At 41.7% G+C, this 20,634-nt stretch overlaps 1 protein-coding gene across 6 annotated transcripts in view; it reads right to left on the reverse strand.

Annotated features, from left to right (window-relative positions):
• Window positions 1–388: 388 nt before the first annotated feature.
• The window catches only part of KAT7 (lysine acetyltransferase 7), a 33,685-nt gene continuing 13,439 nt past the window's right edge, over window positions 389–20,634 (reverse strand). Inside the window, exons 6-16 of one of the 6 annotated variants that reach the window (XR_009537472.1) lie at window positions 17,927–18,016; window positions 16,408–16,506; window positions 13,633–13,743; window positions 11,836–12,027; window positions 9,318–9,407; window positions 8,946–9,086; window positions 7,754–7,847; window positions 5,830–5,976; window positions 4,534–4,640; window positions 3,706–3,905; window positions 389–619 (exon numbers count right to left, since the gene is read on the reverse strand). Coding sequence is in view for 3 of the 6 variants with exons in the window: in XM_060133530.1 (XP_059989513.1) it covers window positions 3,804–3,905; window positions 4,534–4,640; window positions 5,830–5,976; window positions 7,754–7,847; window positions 8,946–9,086; window positions 9,318–9,407; window positions 11,836–12,027; window positions 13,633–13,743; window positions 16,408–16,506; window positions 17,927–18,016 (1,173 nt within the window). In the remaining 3 variants the exon portion in view is untranslated. Of the gene's footprint in view, window positions 631–1,997; window positions 3,906–4,533; window positions 4,641–5,829; window positions 5,977–7,753; window positions 7,848–8,944; window positions 9,087–9,169; window positions 9,408–11,835; window positions 12,028–13,632; window positions 13,744–16,407; window positions 16,507–17,926; window positions 18,017–20,634 lie in introns of those variants that run through there. The other 5 variants (XR_009537471.1, XM_060133530.1, XM_060133528.1 and 2 more) reach the window with 5 other exon arrangements.

Consider the following 20,634-nt stretch of genomic DNA (forward strand, 5'->3'; position numbering starts at 1 on the left):
GGTATTTTTCTATACTGGCTTCCCATGAACTCCATTAGAGGCCATTCCTAACCCCAGCGAGGCAACCTGCCCAGAACTACAGGGTCAAACCAAAGCTGAGGACGTGTCAAAAGCATCATCTTCCCTACAGAGGGCACACCATATTCTTAAAAGTTACTTAATATGACTCACTGTTCCCCCGTGAGAAATGGGAAAGCAGGCACAGAGGCATCAGATGACTCACAATAGCGTTGTCAGAAGCACGGGATTTGGAATCAGAGGAGCAAGGCTCTCATTCTGTTTCTATAACCCAGCAGCAAGACCTCTGAGCCTCAAATTTTCTCATGTGGAAAAGGGCTACAATACTCACCTTACAGCGGTGGCGTTGTAAGGACTGAAGGAAACCATGTAAGTAAATGGGAAGACAGTGCTTGCTAAACAGTTTATTCCTAAATCGGAAGCAGAGCCAGAATGAAGCACATCTTTGTTTCCTGGTTTAGGTCTCTGGCCTCCAAATGCTGCCTATAGGAGCAACTAAAATCACTTCTTTCATCTTAAAGTTTTCACCAGTGTTGTCATCCTTCTGGCAGTGGAAGCCACTAGAAGCATTGGGGTCTACAGTTGAAGCAAGGAAATCTAACTAGAAGGGAGATGATAAATCATTAAGGAATCAAAAAAGCCAAGAAAGCAAATGATATAGGTTCTCAAGCTGGACAGACCAAAATATTTGTCTTTGACGCTTCCTGCGTCACCCTGTGCTCTAGGTTTCCTTCTGCAAAACCGGTGTGAATTTCCATTGCGCTAACAAGGCAGTGTGAAGGTACCCAGCACGGTGCTGAGCAGAGAGGAAGCAACCAGCTCGTGCTAGGGCTCTCTTCCTCCCTCCAGAAATAGCAAGTAGGTGCTTCCACTTAGAGAGTTTCAGGAGCTAGATCCAGGAATGACTCCAGACTTTTGCTCTTCTAATGAAGGAGCCTAAGCAGCTGAGCTTCTTTTGTGCAGGTAAAAAGGAGTCAGCGGGGACAGGCTGACTCAAAGTAGCCAAGGAAGTGAACTGTCTGTTCCCATACCTGCAAGGATTTAAACCAGAGAAATCTTCCTTTGATTTCTAGGTGAGGAAAAGGGGGTGGCAATCAGTGGAGGCTTGGGACCGCACTGTGCACAAAACTTCAAGTGCCTTGACCTCTCAGCATCCATTCTCGTGGTCCACATTAACTACCTAAATTTTTTCAAAATGTGAGAGAGAGAAGAATTTCCCTTTGATGTGAATACCTAGAACAGGGAGATCTGGGCACACATCTTTCTAAGATGTGTAAGAAGGGTCTTTTTATAAGCTTGAGCTTCTCTCCATCCCATCTCCCACCCCCAGTCAAGTGACACACTGGACTCTAACCTTACCTTAGTTTGTCTGCCAGGAGAAGTTCTCACCATGCTGGCCACAGTGGGCAAAACCACCCCAGCAAATACAATTTCCACCCTCCTCCTCTCCACCATATAGCGAAGTGCTCGGCCACCCTTTTCCTGCTCTAGGTAAATGCTACAGGAAAATGCAGCTACTTTCAGAAATCATCTCAACCTGAGAGAGACAATGATTAGAGGTGGCACTGCTCACTACTGGCAAATAAGCCTGGAGACAAGAAGGGACCCACCTTTTCCCACCTCCCACAGCTATCGATTGTACCCCACATATCCTAACTTCCTGCTGGGTTTTCTGTCCTTGAACTTAATGAACTTAATGGAAGAATGGATAATACAGACTACTTATTGCTATGCATACCTATTACCTGGAACCAGAGTGTGGCAGGGAGTTTATCCCATCAACTAAACAAGCTCAGAGTAAGCACTCCCTCCATAGATACCCTGCATCACAGAGGAAGAAACAACCTTCCCCAGCCACAAACCACATCCCTCAACAGTCAGTTTACTGCTAGGAAAATAAATCCCAAGTGCATTACCTATTAGCGGCAGGTCAGTGGCACCATTTTCTACTCAAATGAGATCTCCTAGGTGAAACAGACTTGAGCAGAGAACATGCTTTATTGAGGAGTAGATATAGAACAGCACATTCTACCACATGTGGGGAAGGATTAGCTTCTGTAAAAGGCCTTTACCCCTTAAGAAAACCCCCAGTGAAGTTGCTTTTGGATAAATTTTAACAGTGACACTGAAACTGGCAGGGAGCTGCCACTGAACATGCTTAAAATTAGCTCCCCCCAACCCACAGTGAATATAAGTAGTGTACAAAGATGACAAGAGAAAGGCACAAATGACCAGAGTTGGGATTGTGGTGAGGGTTCCACATGAAGACAGCGGTGTTGTAGAGACCAAGTTGGAAAGGGTGACATGTCATACATCAAAAGCTGCCCCAAGATAGCAGGTTATAACGGGCTAGAGAGAAATTAGAGGGAGCATCTCTTCCTTCACTTAAACACCACCAAAAATAGGAGACCAGAGAATGGGGGGATGGTGGTAAATCCCAAAAAGGAAATGGAGGAGGAGTTCTTGGAAGGGCGTAAGCACTTCAGTCTTAGAGGGAGGGTGAGGCACTGTTGAAAAGGGAAGCAAACCTTGGCAGGGGTGGCCATTCTGCCTTGCTGAGTCATGGGCTGAGACACGGAAGTCATTTTCAATCACTTCTCCAAGGATGTTCAGACAAAAGCAGTGTAACTTATGTGGAAGTATAGGTATGCTATATCAGACTGGTACTGGTGAAAAGGTTTCTGCAGTATAATTAACCAGTTAACATGCAGCATGAAAGGGAGAACTGGAAAGTATTTTGGCACCTGCAAACGTAAAGACGGGCAGGGAGTAAAGAGAAGAAAACATTTACCACTGGGCACTTTCTGGTGAGGCAAAAAGTAGTATTCCATTCCCTTCCACCAAGACGTTGCCCACTGCCCACAGGTGAACTCAAATCCAAATACAGAATCACCACTTCTCCATTCTTTTCTCCATCTCACTCAGATAATGTGCTGTAACCAAGACTAATCCCTGCGAGTCTTCAAAAGTATTTGGCTCGGGGCTTCCCTGGTGGCGCAGTGGTTGAGAGTCCGCCCGCCGATGCAGGGGACGCGGGTTCGTGCCCCGGTGCGGGAACATCCCACATGCCGCGGAACGGCTGGGCCCGTGAGCCATGGCCGCTGAGCCTGCATGTCTGGAGCCTGTGCTCCGCAACGGGAGAGGCCACAACAGTGAGAGGCCCGCGTACTGCAAAAAAAAAAAAAAAAAAAAAAAAAGTATTTGGCTCTGGTCAGCCTGATACTGATCAAAAACAGGTCTTTCAGTTAAAATGGAGGAAAAAACTTAAAGTGAGATGAAATCCAAAGGGAAGGGACCCCTCCCAGCACACACACACACTCAGAAGTGTTACCTCTTCCCTGCCCCTCCAAGAACACAGGTAAGGAGTAACTGGGAATGTCCTGGTGGCAGTAACCGTAGTTGGTGGTCTGGTGACTGGGCGGCAAGAAGAAGCACTATTACAAAGTTTAGAAGACACGACACAACCTCATGGGGCCAGAGGAGAGAACCAGTGACTGGACAGGTACAGTACCAAAACAGAACACCTTGGGTCAGTGCTACGAGGGATCTGCACTCAAGTCTAATACAGATCCCATCCAGGCAACCTCACTGAGGCCGAAACAACAGTTCCTCAGAACCAGCGTCTGCAGTGTACACGAAGGTCGGAGCCAGGACAGTCCTGAGGGGGATGGCCTTCCCAAAGGATACTGTACTTGCCAATCACAAGAGCAACAGAAATGACAGACAGATCCCTAGGGTACGGATTCCTACTGCTGGGGTTCGCTGGCTCGGAGTAACCGGTCACTTTAAGTGCCCTTGGGAGGGGTCCATTTTAAACAGCTTGGATCCATGGTTTTATTGGAGTTGGATCTTTTGGCCTCTTTGGCTATCCACTCATCAATCAGGTCCTGAGGGAGAACAATGGGAAAAATTATTATATACATTCAACTAAAACATGTTTGTAAGTGGATTCCAAAATGATTATTAGCAAAGAAGAAATGGCCAAAGATTTAATAATATACTAAGGTGTGAGACAAGTATATATAAAAAAAATTATCTTTTGATTTACCTAGTGCTCTCCTACCTAATCCATTTCTTCTTACTATGCTTTCGGTAAGACCTGAAAATCATTATTCATCTTCCATCAGTAAACGTTATAAGTCAACTTAAAAAAATTTTAAATTGGCATGAGTTGAGATGGCATTTGTTAAAGGAATTTAAAACCACTTCCACAGGCCCTGGAGTTTATGAAGATTCTCCTCCACAGATGGGCACTCTTCATCCGATCTAAGAAAATCATCAAAGGATAGAAGTGCGACTGTGCGACATAAAGCTGCTTAACTGGAGCTGCTTACACGTCTGTCATCAAATCTGAGACAGGAGCTTAAGATAAGCCTAACGATGAGACCAAGTAAAGGATGCGTAGAGCCAGACTCCTTTAAGGGAAGGTTACCTGTAAGGTGTGAAGGCCCCACTTTGCTCTGCTAGGCCTCAAGGGACATTAAGCAATGAGCAAGAGGCTGAGAGTAACTTTACCTGTCTCTTCAAAACTAGGTGTTTTCCTTTCCAATATTTGAGCATCTGAAGGGCTTGCAGAGTGCTGACAATGTCCACAGGATTCACAGCTGTCTCCTGGCTAATTTCTGAAACAGAAGAGCTACTGAGAACTTGGCCAAAACGTAGACACCACCCCCGCCCTGCCCCACCAAGGCCCCCTTTGCCTTGGAGGAAATCTAGACGCAGACTCCAAATGTTTGGAATCTTCACTACTTGACCCAAGCTGTTCAGAAGAAATTTACGAAGCATTCATTTGACCACTTAAAATAACTACAGAAGACGGATATTACAGCAGGAAACCACTTGGCCCCTATAGAAATCAAGGTCAAAGACAGACCAAACTAAATTCTCCCATCCTCACAAATATTCAGGGATGTTAGAAGTTCCTGTGTGTGCCAAAAGACTTGAAGTTTTTCTTCTTTCTTGACTTTTGTGGAGAATTAAAGTGTCAGCAACCTGAGATTTGAGACGCAATAACGAATGTCTGAATAAAATCTATCTATAAAACACATTTTCAGACTTCCCTGGTAGCGCAGTGGTTAGGAATCAGCCTGCCAAGGCAGGGGACACGGGTTCGAGCCCTGGTCCGGGAAGATCCCACATGCGGCGGAGCAACTAAGCCCGTGACCACAGCTACTGAGCCTGCACTCTGGGGCCCGCGAGCCACAACTACTGAAGCCTGCGCTGTGCTCCGCAACGGGAGAAGCCACTGCAATTAGAGGCCGTGCACCACAACGAAGAGTAAGCCCCCGCTCACCTCAACTAGAGGGAGCCTGCATGCAGCAACGAAGACCCAACGCAGCCAAAAATAAGTAAATAAAGTTCAAAACTCAAAAAAAAAAATTTTAAAAACAAAAAAACCCACCACATTTTCTCTGTAAGAAACCAAATCATATAACCAGTCCCAAGAAACCAAATCATATAACCAGTCCCAAGAAACCAAATCATATAACCAGTCCCAAGAAACCAAATCATATAACCAGTCCCAAGAAACCAAATCATATAACCAGTCCCAAGAAACCAAATCATATAACCAGTCCCAAGAAACCAAATCATATAACAAGTCCCAAGGGCCAAACACTCTGGAATCCTTAGGCACTTTTAGTGAGTGGTCCACATTAGTGGGCCTTCTGCTCTCATATTCAGATGAAACACAGAATGGGGTTATTTTCTTTGCAGGTTACAAAGCATGAACAGGGCCAAATAGAAAAGTCAGAATATTCAGTGGAACTAACATCTTGAGTAACAACCATTTTCTAAGAGTCAAAAACCAACCTTTGATAGAAATCTCTTTGCCTTGGAAATTATGCAGGTAACGAAGAAGCACTTCTTTCCAGTAACTGCGGTAGCTTATGAGCCCCAGATCTGAGAGTGGACGCTCTGGGGAGCCAACTTTTTCTTCCACTTTGGAAAGCAAATAACCTGCCAGGGAACAATACAGACACTGTATCTCACCCTAGTAAGAACAATGTACCAACATGGAAAAAGATTTAAGGAGCAGAGTCTGCTTTGCAATATCAATTATAAAATAGGTGTTACCTATTCAAAGATATACAATCCCCTCACACCCTTAGTGGATTATGCCATTTCCTGATTCATCTCTTACCAGATGGCTTAAAAAAAAAAAGGGGGGGGGGCTTCCCTGGTGGCGCAGTGGTTGAGAGTCCACCTGCCGATGCAGGGGACATGAGTTTGTGCCCCGGTCCGGGAAGATCCCACATGTCGTGGAGCGGCTGGGCCCGTGAGCCATGGCCGCTGAGCCTGCGCGTCCAGAGCCTTGCTCCGCAACGGGAGAGGCCACAACAGTGAGAGGACCACGTACCACAAAAAAAAAAAAAAAAAAAAAAGGATCACAAAGCTGTTTCTAAGAATTCTAATTTGACTAAAATATGTCATGTTACAGTGAATATCGAATAAAACACGGTTGAATCTCATTATTTACAGTAGTTATATTCTACAAAGTCACAGTGAACACTGAATTAGCGAATATTGAACCACTGCTCTTAGGGGAGATACAGGGTTAGGTTCCTGTGGGCTGCTGGTCACATTTTTGTCAACCAATCAATACATAACCTTGCTTTATATGCTTCTGTTTAAAAACACCTATTTAATACATATCATTGATTCATTAACAGTGAACTAACAGCCAACAGCACAATAATGTATGCCTGAATAAAACCTATCTATAAAACGCACTTTCTCTGTAAGGCACATCACAGCCTTCCTAGACAGTACTTCAGCACTATGCTTAGGGACCATTTAAAACCAGTCCAGTAGTTGGGACTCCACGCTTTCACTGCCAAGGGCCCAGGTTCAATCCCTTGTCGGGGAACTAACATCCCACAAGCTGTGTGGCGCGGCCAAAAAAAAAAAAAAAGAAAAGAAAATCAATAACAAAAAGCACAAAAATATGGGGACTTCCCTGGTGGTCCAGTGGTTAAGACTCCGCGCTCCCAATGCAGGGGGCCCAGGTTTGATTCCTGGTCAGGGAACTAGATCCCGCATGCATGCCGCAACTAAAGGTCCCGCACGCCACAACGAAGATCTCGCACGAGGCAATGAAGATCCTGCACAACTAAGACCTGGCGCAGCCACATAAATAAAGATTTTTAAAAAGGCACAAAAATATGAATGACATGGCACTAATAGACCATGAAAAGGACACTGGCTTAAACACAGAGAGCCGAAACAAGGCACCTTGTTTAACTTCATCTGGGAATGCATGGTGACTTTTTTTTTTTTGCTGCCATGGGCATGTTGGTTGATTTGGGGCTTATGAATAAATTTTAATGAGTAGGCAAATTCCCAAATACAGAATCCATGATTAATAAGACGACTGCCTCTAGACAAAAGCTTACAAAACTAAAATTCCTAACACCCAAGAACAAATTTGAAGCCTTATGCATGTATGTGCTATCGGTAAGTCTCAAACTGGGGTAATCCTAAAGAGCTTACTTTACTAGCCTCTATATCTCCCACCATTAGGTACCAACTCAGGGTCCTGTATTCATTTGAGTGTTCAATGTGTATCAGGCCAACTGACAATGTTCAGGTTTCTTCCACTTACTCATTCACTTAATACCAGTGTAATTCCACTACATGCCAGGAACTGTATAGACAGATCACAGGACAAAAGGACAAACAACAATATTCACATGGTCCCTGCTTGTGGAACTTATGACTTTCCTGTTTCACTTACTGAAATCAATGAGCATCTTGCCATAGCCCTGTCTCATGTACTGAGGCATGGTAAGGATACAGGATACATTGTAGTTGAGGAATGAATTCTTTTCCTAAAATCAAGAGCAAACAGATGAGTGGGTCATGAGAATTTGGAACCAAAGGTATCAGCAGTCCCACAGATACAAAACAAGGTTGCTTGCAAAATATATGCTAACTAGTCCTGAGGAGTGGCTGTCAGGCTCACAGCTGGTACATCCACACCCTTTATTATGATCCCAGGGTTTCCCTAGCTCTAAGATTTCCAGTCTCATCTTAAGGGGGCTGACTCTGGGTTCCTTACAGGCACAGAGCAAGGCAAGAAGGTTTAGAACGCTGAGTCAGTCTAGAGCAGCCCTCTTTAAAAGCAGTATTTCAAAAGAGTGTTGCCTACTGGAGAAGGGAGGGAATCCAAACAGTAAGTCCCCATTCTGGAAGGGGGTCAAAACACAATTAAATCACATACTGCACGATTCCATTTATGTGAAATGTCCAGAACAGGCAAACTGATAGAGACAGTGGGGCTGGGAGGGAATGAGTGGAAATGAGGAGTGACTACTTATGGGTATGGGGTTTCTTACTGGGGTAACAAAAACTGATTGTGGTGACTGCCAGGTGGTTGCACAACTCTGTGAACATGCTAAAAACCACTACACCATACACTTTAAATGAGTGAATTGTATGGTAGGGGAATTATATTTCAATAAAGTTGTTATATTAAAAAGTTATAAGCAAAATCTGGCCTTGGGTCTTTAAAGGCACAGTGGCGTTATCAACTGAAGGAGCCCAGCTAGAAAACCAGGCAAAAGGAACATATTCCTGGTTTTAAGCTAATACCACAGAGAAGAACAAAGCCAGGAGAGCTGGTTGGCTTGACTACAAGATGTGGGCTTGTGGGTTAGTAGGCAGGGCCCTGGCCATTAATTAATGGGCAGCTTCAATCCACAAGTCCAGAAATGAATAAATCAGAAGCTTTTAATAAAGAATTGCACATTTTCATTAAATAATCTTTGATACGTGGATTTCTACCCCACCCCCGCCACCCTTTAAGAAAAGGGCTGTCATCATTGCCCAGGGAGCTGCCTCTTTCCATCAGTGATCTGCGTCACCATATGCCAACATCAATCACCCTGCTCTGGTCATCAGCTTCTTAATCTCCAGATCCTGCTGACCTTGGAAAAATATCCAATCAGGTGACAACCAGTGTTGTCTGCTTCTGTCATAACATAGAACAGGAAGGGTTCCACATCATAATATAATGTCTTGTGGTCCAGAAAAAGCTTGGCCAACAGGCACAGGTTTTGGCAGTAGATCTGGAAGTAGAGAAACAACGTTTATGTGTGGGCCAGTGATTCTTATACTTATCAGATAAAGGCCTAAAATTTAAAGATCATACCATTATTGTTAATGAAGCAGAAATTGTGTATTTTGGCCAATAGAAGAGTTCTATCTTCTTTACAAGGTGAGATGGAGATAAAACAAATTTCTGAAACCTGTGAATGTACAACACTTTCACCCCTTTTTCTGATGTCAGCACTTTTTACCTTGTTTTTCTTGCCATCCACTTCAAACACAGAGATTGAACCTTTGCGATATATCTCATCTCCGGGTGGGTGTTTCCACACACACTTAGCCTGCAAGAGAATGGAATTCACATCAGAGAAACAAACCTTCCCAGTAAGAATGCTGCTCAAAAGGGAAAAGGAATCACAGGTCAAATTTAGTTAGCTGAAATGGACAGGTGGACAAACCTGAGAACATACAGCAAAACAGATTTTCTTTTTAGTGAAACGAATAAAGGTTTCTAAAGTCACTGCAATATATTTATGGTATTTTTATAGCAGTTTGGAACAGGTTTTCTGGATTATATTCTGGCACTGTTCCAACCCAGGAGATTAAAATCATCTACCACGTAAAAGCAAGATAAATTTAAAAAAATACCCCAGCTTATTATAAAATGCCTTGTGCCAACAGGAAATTCTTAAGCAGCTTAATTCCAGCAGCTGAGAGTTGCTAGGTAAAGGTACTCTCACCTTTACCAGAAACTTCTCATTACCACCTAAACCATTATGGTCTTCTTTTTTTCAGATTAGAAAACAGACCCAGTGATAAAAACCATGCCCCCCTCTCCAAGTGTTCCGTTTGTTATACTGTAATGAAATAGGAGCATGTCCTTCTGTGGCTTAAAAAAAAAAAAAAAAAAAGGCAAGGAAGCCTGGTTGAGCAGCAGGAAGCAGGGGGAGCGGAGGAGGGAGGAAGACAGGACAACGGACACTGACTTGGCCACAAGGGGGCACAAGGTACTACTTTCCTCACCCTCAATTGCTAATAGATTTAATGCAGCCGGGAAGCCACTGCTGTAAATGGGTGAATTTTTAAAAGGTTTTATGTAAAATACTTTTAAAAATATCATTTAAAAGGCATATGTATATGGAATTTTTTTTATTAAATTTTATTGTGACTCTTTCGGTCAACTCAAGAATCATGCCCCAACTTGTCACATGTAAGGCCACATATGCAGTAACTGGTCTTGTTTCAAGAAAGCTCCACCTGTAGTTTGTTCCTATCTCCACCTCTCTATTCATGTTGGCTTTTCCCAACAATAAGCAAATGAACACCAATTATCTTCAGAAACAGAAGCCAAACTGTTGGCCAAATGGCCAAAGAAAGCCCATTTCTGTGACTGTGCCTAAAGCAATAGGGATCTTCCGACGTGTGAACTAAAACAGGTTTTTATTTCATGAAATTCAATTTTTGTAACTCACATAATACAGTAGAGAACCTCAAATATTCAGAATGTTTACTTGATCCTCAGATTTATCTAGGCCCTCTGTTTGCTCCCCCTACTACTATTTCTTGCCTTTTAGCTACTTCATTGGTTAGTGCCACTAAATAAACAGAAACAAAAAGAAAAAGGGCACAAATAGTAAGCAGTTCATATCAGTAAAAATACCAGTCTTTCACATAGCAAACCCTAAATGAGGTTATCTCCATGGTCTTCAATCATGGAGTCCAGTCCTCACTCATCACCCACCTGCCTTCCCTCCCCGTCCCCCCTCCCCACATCCTTCCCCACCCAGTCTAGTGGGAGCCTAGTGGGCTGGAGTCTAGAGGGCTTAATCAGCAGTGGCAGTTCTGGGCCACTACGTACTCCAGAGTTGGGAACACCAAAAAGCAGTTATCACCAAACTGGGGAGGAGAGTCTTATGACAGAAATCATAGGAAGTCTGGGTTATAGATTCTCAGCATGTGGAAATCCTGGGAAATAAAGACAGAAGGGGAAGGGAAAAGAGACACCCTAAAAGGCCTTAGAGCCACAATTACGTTGTGACTATGGAAATAAGAAAAAAGATAGGTTTCCCCACCTGACAGACTAATCTCCACCCCTGACCCTTCCCCATCCCTGCTCCATGGCAGAAATTCCCTTTAAGACAAGCCTTTTCATTCCATAACTAAGGAAAGAAAAATGGCTTAAAACTGCAAAATACCTAGTGAGCACATTTGTCAACAATAAAATCAGATTCAAGTGTTTATTCCTATTTTCACAGGAATAAGACCGTTCAGAAACCAGAAAACACTAAGCAACTCAAGGGAGGGGCTGACCTAAGGACCCATTCTGTTAATTTCATAATTTGTCTTTCTTAAGCAAGTGTTCATTTAACACACATTTATGGGGCATTAACTGCCCATGCTAGCTGCTGGGGATACAAAAGGTGAGTCACGTCCCATTTCTGTCTAATGAAGGTCTATCTAATGAAGTCCATTTATTTTCATCTAGTTGAGACATAGAAAAACTGTGGGCAGAGGTAATTCACATCCCAAGGGAGAAACAGACAAGAGCAGGCAGCAAGAAAAAAGACAGGGAGATGAGTATGACAGGATGTGGTTAAGGGCCACCCAGGCTTGCCACAGGCTGTATATCCCGACTCTGAAATGTGGCTTTCAATTTCCTGTGCCTTCGTCCCATTTCTGTGGACCACTTAGAGGTGCTTAGATAGATGTCTAAATCTAGAGATCCCACAGCTTATCACCACCATGGTCATGGACCCCCAAACAACTTACCATGTGTCGGCGGAGTATTGTTTGGCTCTTCATGTATTTTAAACAGAATTCACACATGTAAAGACGTCCCAGTCGTGCATATTCCTCAGGATAGGGAGAATGGTACCACGTATCAAGCTCATAGCGACCAAAAGCAATTGTTTTAATCATGTTGCTCCCCTCTGTGATTTGGCCTTGCAGCCTTAACTTCTCCTGTTGTAGACAAGAAATTAAGTCAAAGGAGGATTAGAATTGATCATTTCTGTTGTTGTTAAGCTGTGTGCACGCCACCATGCTAGGCTATGAGAAAAAAAAATCAGATTTGGCTTCTATCTCACGAGAAACTTGCACTGAAGAGAACTACAGGAGCATAGATAACCAGAACTAGGAAGCTTACAGAAAATGTAACTATCTGCACAGCCCAGAGCACAGACCTCAATAGTGGCTTTTCTCTGCTCCCTGCCACACTCTGGGCCTCATCTCCTGAACAAGTCCTTGGTAAAATTTTATTTTTACCAGCCAGAACCAAACTGAATGATAAAAGGCAAATCTATCACAAATACTCCCTACACCTTTACGAAACATTCTAAAACTAAACAAAAGATTCTCTAGAATGTGCTTTACATATCTGCAGCTTTTATAAAGCTGCGAGGATCTTCATGACATACAGCCATGGCAGCCATCCTCTCAGCTTAGGTCCTTTAAAAAATATTTTTGAAAGAGGGATGATGCTTTAATTCTGGAACCTAAAGCTAGAAAGTAGAAGATATTTTTGGATGCCTGTGCCCACTCAGCAGCTATGAGTTGGCTACAGAAATAATTTTGAATAACCAGGTAAAGAGTTGTGAAAAGCTGACCTAGGAAATGCTCTGTTCCAGGGTAGGAGAGGGGAAACCAACAGCAGCAACCCAGCCTAGCCAAGGGCAGCTATCAAACCCTGCCTCCCACAAAACTTTCAACAAGTCTATTCGAGAATTTTTAAATAAAGTATTCAATATAATTTTTTTAAAGAGGAAGATGAAATTCACTTTACAAGCTAAATTTCCTTGAAGACATTCAATTCATTAAATCCGAGGTAAACTCAAGCACAATTCTTGTTTTTGGCAGCACCGTGCATCATGCGGGATCTTAGTTCCCAGACCAGGGATCAAACCCATGCCCCCTCCAGTGGAAGCACAGAGTCTTAACCACTGGACCACCAGGCAAGATCCCTCATTCACAATTTTCTTAAAGCAAAACTGTTGAAAATTCTGCCTAGGGAATCAAAACTAAATGGTAACTATAAATAAAAATCAGAAGAGGAAAATCTTAATACATGAAACTAGGCTGTGTCAAAGAATAATTTTCAAATATCTGACAACAACTGTGTCCATTATTCCTCTTCACCGTTCTCTTTATTCTTTTATAGCTGTAATGAAGGGCTGAGGCAACCCTGCAAAGAGGAGTTCCTGTTTAGGTTAAGAGGACAACAGAGAGGGGTTATCTCCCAGTCTAGAGGTTCTTGGAATTGCAAATGACCCACCTGACACAAAGGGATACCTGTTGTTTTACCCAGCTAACCACCACCACAAAACAGGTCCTTCCAGGAGTTGAGGTGGGGAGGAAAAACTTTAAGGGACGAGGGAAGGGAGGAGGGGTAATTAATTTTAAATATGAATGGGAAGGAAGAAAGTCTCAAATAAGGATGGCTGGGGGAAGGGGAAAGAGTCAACCAGTAAGGTATATTTAATCCCCATCAAATTGACTGCTAATCATTTTTCTTGGCAGTTCCAAGTGCCCCTCACAAGTGGTCCTCAGCTTGGAGATTTTACTACTCACCAGATCCTCTGAAGCCCGGGCTTGTGCTCTTCGGAAAAGGTCCAAGTCATACTCGCTAGTCAGGTTTTCCAAAAGAGGTTCCCGAGTGTTCCCATAGGTCTGCCTGTGTTCCTAGGAAAATAACCAGAGCATGATACTCTCTGCTTCTAAGAACTTAATCTATTGCATTTCAATGGATGCCAACCAGAGGGCCAAGAACAACCATAAGCTATTTATTTAGTGCCTACTATTTGCTAGGCATTATACTAAGCACTAGGGATTGAGTACAAAATAAACTATTTATCAGACAGATTAATTCCAGAAGACACCCACTACCCACCCTAGTGAACCTGGAAAGGAAATGCTCTTATAATCTCTCCAAAAGTGAGTTTCATTCTTTGGAACTCTATGCTTCCATTTCTTTCTCTGAAAATGTGCGTGACAATACAAAGAAATAAAATACAACAAACCCAAAGGCACTACCAATTCCCTAGAATCCTAAAATCTGGAAGGAACCTTGGTGGATACTCCCCATTTAAAAACAAAACCAAATAAAAACTAGAATCTCTAAGCTTTCGAGTCTAAGATTTTAGACTGAATAAAATCTGCAGGTAGGAAGGGGCAGTTGGACTAAGCAGTCTTTTGTAAACTCTTTCACTTGAACTGCTGCAGCACCCACCACTACACGATCCACCAAAGGTACCATAATGCTCCTACTTTAGAACTCCAGCCCAAGTGCACTGGAAAAAAGGCTGGCCTCTGAGAAATGTTTTACTCAATATTAAGCAAGAACAAGGGACAGAACAGACATAGAAAATTAGAATCATAGAAATAATCCAGTTTTAAATAAGTAACAAATCTTACCATGGCAGTCACTACACAAATATCCTTTCACAAGAAAGAAATTCCACAGGGGAAACTTCGCTTTTAACCTTTGATTCTAGCCCTTCCCACTCCGTCCTAGACTCCACCTCCTACCCAGAGAACAGAAGATAATGGTTGTTAAGAGGAGCAGATGGCTCATCCCAGGAAGAACTCAGTAGATTTCGCTCATATATTATCATATGAAGAAACCACTCACCAGCATCTATTAAAATTTCTTCCGCTTAATCTGAAATTAAAATTTCTTCCGCTTAATCTGGGCCCATCTGATGGATATCTTTTTTAATTTGGGCTGTTATCTAATACTTGGGTTTTAAGTATAAGTTATTTCTTCTAGTTTCATGAATTTTTTTAAAAAACCTTTAAAAAATCCTATCCAGCATTTTTACCAGGAAGGTTCAGTCCAAATAACCTAGTCCAAACTAGTGGAAAGCAAATGTAAGGTAAATTTCAGGAGGTTTTACTTCAGACACTCTCTCTACCTGTATGATTCTGGGAAAATCACCTCTCTAAATCTCAGTTTCCCATCTATAAAACAGGTGAAATACCATCCATCTCTGTAACAAAGATTATGGGAGCAACATAACCACAGTGCCTACCTAGCACATAAGCACTCAATAAACGGTATTATCGTATTATTACACCTCTACCCAACTTGTAGATAAAAACACTGAACAAGACAGAGGGGAAGCATACAACTTCCCCCCCACAGCCCATTTCTAGAGCCTTCCCTCTCTCTACAAACCCAGCACAGTCTGGAGCAGGTGTTTAGCTACAAACTCACCCCACAGCCTCCACACATCTCAAATTGGACCATCTCCATTTACTCGTAAGGGTATCATTTTTAAGACAGTGATGACTGCCACACTGTCTTAAAAATGATACCCTTACGAGTAAATGGAGATGGTAGTAAATGGTAGTAAATTTGCTACAAAAGCAAATACATAGTTGGGCATATTTCTGTCTTAATGAAGCCATGCTAAGTATTCACAAACCATACTTTTAATAATCTATTCTAATGACTAAGTAAACAAAGAGTCCAACTCCATGAAAAAATAAAAATACACATCAGAAGAAGATGCCAAAACATTAACAGTGGTTTATATCTGGGAGGGTGATTTTTTTATAATTTTTCTTTTCTATAGTTGGTATTTTCAAAGTAAACGCTATGAAGATATTTATAATAAATCTTTACTTAAAAATTAATATTTTGTGCAAAAAAATTTTGGAAGAATTTTTAATAAAACGGGGAAATCAGCTTAAGATAGGTAAATGAAAACACAGAATTAAAAGCTGTACTTATAATAATATCCAAACTATGTAAATAAGGCATTGTAAAAAGCTAGAAAGTTTTATCTCAAAATGCTAGCTTATTTTTAGGTTACTTTTAGGTAGTAGGATTAGTGTTTATTTCTGAATACTTTCCTTAATTTTTCTATATTTTTTATTACAAACGTGCACTACTTTTAAAACTAGAAAAATAAATTAAAACACTACAAAAAGACCTATTATACAATGTATCACCCAATTAATACCTTTTATCATGTAGGTATTTTATTCTTCCATTACAGGAAATGCACTACTGCTTAGCTTGAATACTCTTCCTTACACAGACATCTCCAACATCATGGTATTTGTTCGAGCGGGTAAATTTAACCCTTTAAACCTAAAGTGAGGATTACAAACTAAAGGATTCAATTTTTTTTCATCTAAATTCTAACAGTATTTTGTTTTTCGAGGACTCCCAGTTCCATTCTTATTGGGGAATTATATATAGTGAACTCTAACTGCCAGAGTCCTGTTACTTACAGAGCATACCAAATGGCAAATGTGAAAAGCAGAATCTTAGTAACCAAAAGGAACCAAATGTGATAGCAAGAGTTCATGGTAATTAAATATTTAACTTTTTCTCACCATATATTTCTCTTTCTGTTCTTTGCTCAGCCCAGAATTTCTTTTCTTCCTGAGTTCAGCAACCTTTTCCTTATATCGCAACTGCCTCTCTGTTGGTGCCTAAAAAGAAGGAGAAAATTGAGAAGTTAGCTAGAAAACTCATTATGTAATTAAGTTTCTAAATGAAAGTAACATACACCAAAGAAGGGGTGGGGGGGCGGGGGTGGGACGCCAGATGCATTACGGGCACCCTGTGAATAATGCGGTAATTTTAAAACTCTAAATGGGGTTCCCTCATCACCTAGAACACTACCCTGTCAGTTAATACGAGCTCAGGAAATGTATAATACTTTAATATTGATCCAAACAGAATATAAACTAAGGATGGAAACAACGGGAATAAAAGATCATTTCAATTCAATAGGCATTTACTGAATGCTTACAGTTTTCCAAGTACTGATACGAAAATGAATAAAAATTTAAAAACTGATTTAGAACCCAAGATAGACAATGAAGACAAGTGTAGAGTGCTTTTACCTGCCAAGCACTGGGAACAGGTACTTTACATGCATAATTTAGCTGACTACACTGCCAGGTAGGTATTATTCAAGGAAATAAAGTTCAGGGAGGTTAGCTGACCTGCCCAAGACCACACAGCTAGAGTAACAGAATCGCCGTATTCAAATCCAGATCTGTTTGGCTCCAAAGTCAAACTTCTCCCTCATCACCGTGCCTCCTCTGCTATCCACTTATAATCTAACCACAGAAACAGACATCCATATGATGAGCTATGTGTATATAATATGTGCCAAAGGCTAAACTTACAATCTGAGAAAATTGCAAATAGGAATACATGAGGAAGAAATTCATTAATGGTAGAAGATTTGGGAAGAATTCCTACAACAGCTAAGAGTTGCACAAGGCCTTGAAGGAGAAACACAATCTATTCTTGGTATAAGTATAGAGTTCTAGGGAGAAAAACAGCAAGAGAAAGACCAAAGGCATTCAGGGGGAACAAGGAATTAAATGTAATCAATGGGCATGAATGTTCAGAGAGGCAGAAAGATTAGAGCGAAGCACCATCTTGGAATCCAACAGAAAAGAGAAGCAGAAGAAAACTGACATAAACAACAAGCGTCAAATGCTAAGGAAGTTACTGGTGACATTGGAAACATACCACCAGAGCAGAGGGGCCTGAAAGTAAATTATAATGGGTTAGAAAATGGATGCAAATAAGGAAATAGAGCAGCAAGTATAATCTTTCAAATAATCAAGATCACCTATTATTACTAATATTATTATTACCATTATTATTATTATTCTAGGTAGCACGATCCCTTCTTTTATGAGGGAGAAGTTTTTTTCTTGAAAATTCACTACTTGGAAAAAGTACGATTCTAAGTTTATGACCAAAGACCAGTTAGCCAGACACAGCATAGAAAACGAGGCATGGATATACCTAAAGACCATGACAGGGCAGAGGAGATCCAAGACTTGGCTCTCCAACTGTAAATGGCCAGAGCTTTAACAAGGCCCGTACCTGGTGCCTGGTTGCATGCCTGTTGTTGTCATCTTGCCTGTGGGACAGCATCCTTTCTTCTATCTGCTTATCCCGGCTCTGTGCTCTCACCTGCAACCATCAACAACGTCAATCAATCCACCTGCCTCTAAGACTATGTTTACTTAAAGTGCAAGAATACAATAGTAATCCCTTGAATTTACACTGTACTTTTACTTTCAAAGGGTCTTCACATTTAGTATCACAATCTCTATAAGAAATAGATAAGGCAAGCTTCACATTCTGTTTTCTCAGCCATTATCCGAGAATCAGAGAAGTGAAATAATTACAGCCAGGTGGTGGTAAAGCTAAGATTTTAAGTAAGTCTGATGACTCTGAGCCTCTGTACTCGTTCCATTGTGCAACAGTATGTGTGAGGAAGTGCAAGAACAGAGTAAAGAAGTACAAAGAAAAGGTTAGATACTTGGGATCAAGTCTATAGAGAAATTTAACTCTGTAGTTATGACCTTAGACAAATCACATTGGCTCTCCAAGTCTCAAATTCATCTTCTGGGCAGTGAGGACTCATATCCAACTCCCTATTCTACATCAACACTAAAACTCAGCACGGTCAAAACAGAGTGACTGACACTCTCCCACAAATCTGCTCCACCCCAAATCTTCCCTGTAGCAATAAATAGCAACACTTTCTAAACAACTGATCAGGTCAAAAACTTGAACGTCATGCTTGATTGTTCTCTTTCTCTCCCACCTCACAATGAATTCATCAGCAACTCTATCAGGCTGCCCCCCTCCAAAACATATCCTGAGTCCAACCAATTCTGACCATCTCCACTGACAATGACACTAAACCAAGCCACCATCTACTGCCTAAGCCTCAGACACAGCCTATCTACCCTGTGTCAACTCTTGCCCCCTCCAGTCCACTCTCCACATACCAGCAAGCTGTGATTTTTAAACAGTGTTTATGATATTACACCACGCCTCTGTTAAAGCCCTTCGAATGCCTCCCACGGCCGTCAGAACACAGGCATACTCCTTTTGCCAAGGCCTACAGGTCCTTCATGATATGGATCCTGCTTCTTCACTTCCCATCACATTCCAGCCACACTGGCCTACTTTCCACCCTTCAAATGCAACCGTTTATCCCTGTCTCACGGCCTTTGTGTTTGCCCATACTTCTCCTCAGGACCTAGACACAACTAACTGCCTCTTTGCCGTCACCCATGGCTCAGATAAAATGTCTTTCTCCACAGCCCAAGCAAAAGCACTGCCAAACCCTGTCACCCCCAAAACAGTCACTCTGTTTAACCTTTTCATTTCTCACAGCATTACCACTACACGAAATTCTTAATTGCTTACTAATTTTATATGTTGATTTTGCCTTCCCCCATGAAAATGTAAACTCATTGAATTCAGTCTTTTGACTGAATATAAAATGGTAATATCACTGATTGCAATCATTTACTGGAAAACTCAGAGTAATTCTGTACATGCAAGTACTTTAAAAACTCTGGGTTTTTAGTAAATGTGAGGAATTAGCCTCATCTTTCCATTTGGGATTCTAAATGTAATAAAAATATGTATCTTTCAGAAATTCTCCTGATCCGCACAAGCACATGGTCCAGTAGTAAAGATGGGTTATGCTGAGCCTGATTCCCCTTGTGAAAAAGATGACAAAAGAGGAAAGTACAGGAAATGCGTTCCTTTTTTCAGAATTTTCTTCCCCACACTGAAAATTTTCTTTTTCTTTTCTTTTCTTTTTTTTTTTTTTTTGCGCGGTACGCGGGCCTCTCACTATTGTGGCCTCTCCCGTTGCAGAGCACAGGCTCCGGACGCGCAGGCTCAGCGGCCATGGCTCATGGGCCCAGCCGCTCCGCAGCACGTGGGATCCTCCCGGACTGGAGCACGAACCCGTGTCCCCTGCATCGGCAGGCGGACTCTCAACCACGGCGCCACCAGGGAAGCCCTCTTTTTCTTTTTTAAAAATAAATTGCTTAAGGCAACATGTTCATACTGCTATTAGCCAACAATTTAAAAAGTTATACCTTAAGAAGACTTTTATGTAAAACCATCCATAGTATCAGATCGTTATGTTTAAAGACAAGTGGTAACAGACAACTCTCAAAAACCAGAGTTCACAGTTATTTTCAGAGAAAGAAGCACCTAATGACTTGTCAGCTTCTGATGCAGATGTTGGAAGAGCTGTTCCTGTTTTGATCTGGTCTCACACTAATGGGAAGATAATGGGAAGACCTACCACTTCTACAGAGAACAGAAGAAACTGCCTGGCTTGTATTAGAGATCTGGGATGAAGGAAGATAAGAGTAAGTATCCACAACCTCAAAATCCACGTAAGCATTGAAAGTATACTACTTTGCTGAAAGACTAAACAACACAGAACGAAACTTTCCCTCCTGTGGTCTACTTGTAAATAAGAGAACATATTTCTGAATCAGGGAGAATTAATGTTAGCTGGGGAATCTCATTTTTCTCAGGAGGAAACTGGCCCAAACAGGAATAAACCTGTTATCCTGGCCTTCTTAGCAAAATAACAACTATAAAAATGACAATTAATACTTTGGTCTAACCAACTTGGGTAACCTGTCCAAATACTACCTGAGCAATGCATTTAATTAGTAACATTTTCAACTCCTGCTTGCCCATAATTAGTTTCTTGGTTCCTCCTTGGTAGCAACAACCCATGGAGAAACATACAAAATAGGATC

Source organism: Lagenorhynchus albirostris, chromosome 20, assembly GCF_949774975.1.
Source record: "Lagenorhynchus albirostris chromosome 20, mLagAlb1.1, whole genome shotgun sequence".
Taxonomy (NCBI): Eukaryota; Metazoa; Chordata; class Mammalia; order Artiodactyla; family Delphinidae; genus Lagenorhynchus; species Lagenorhynchus albirostris.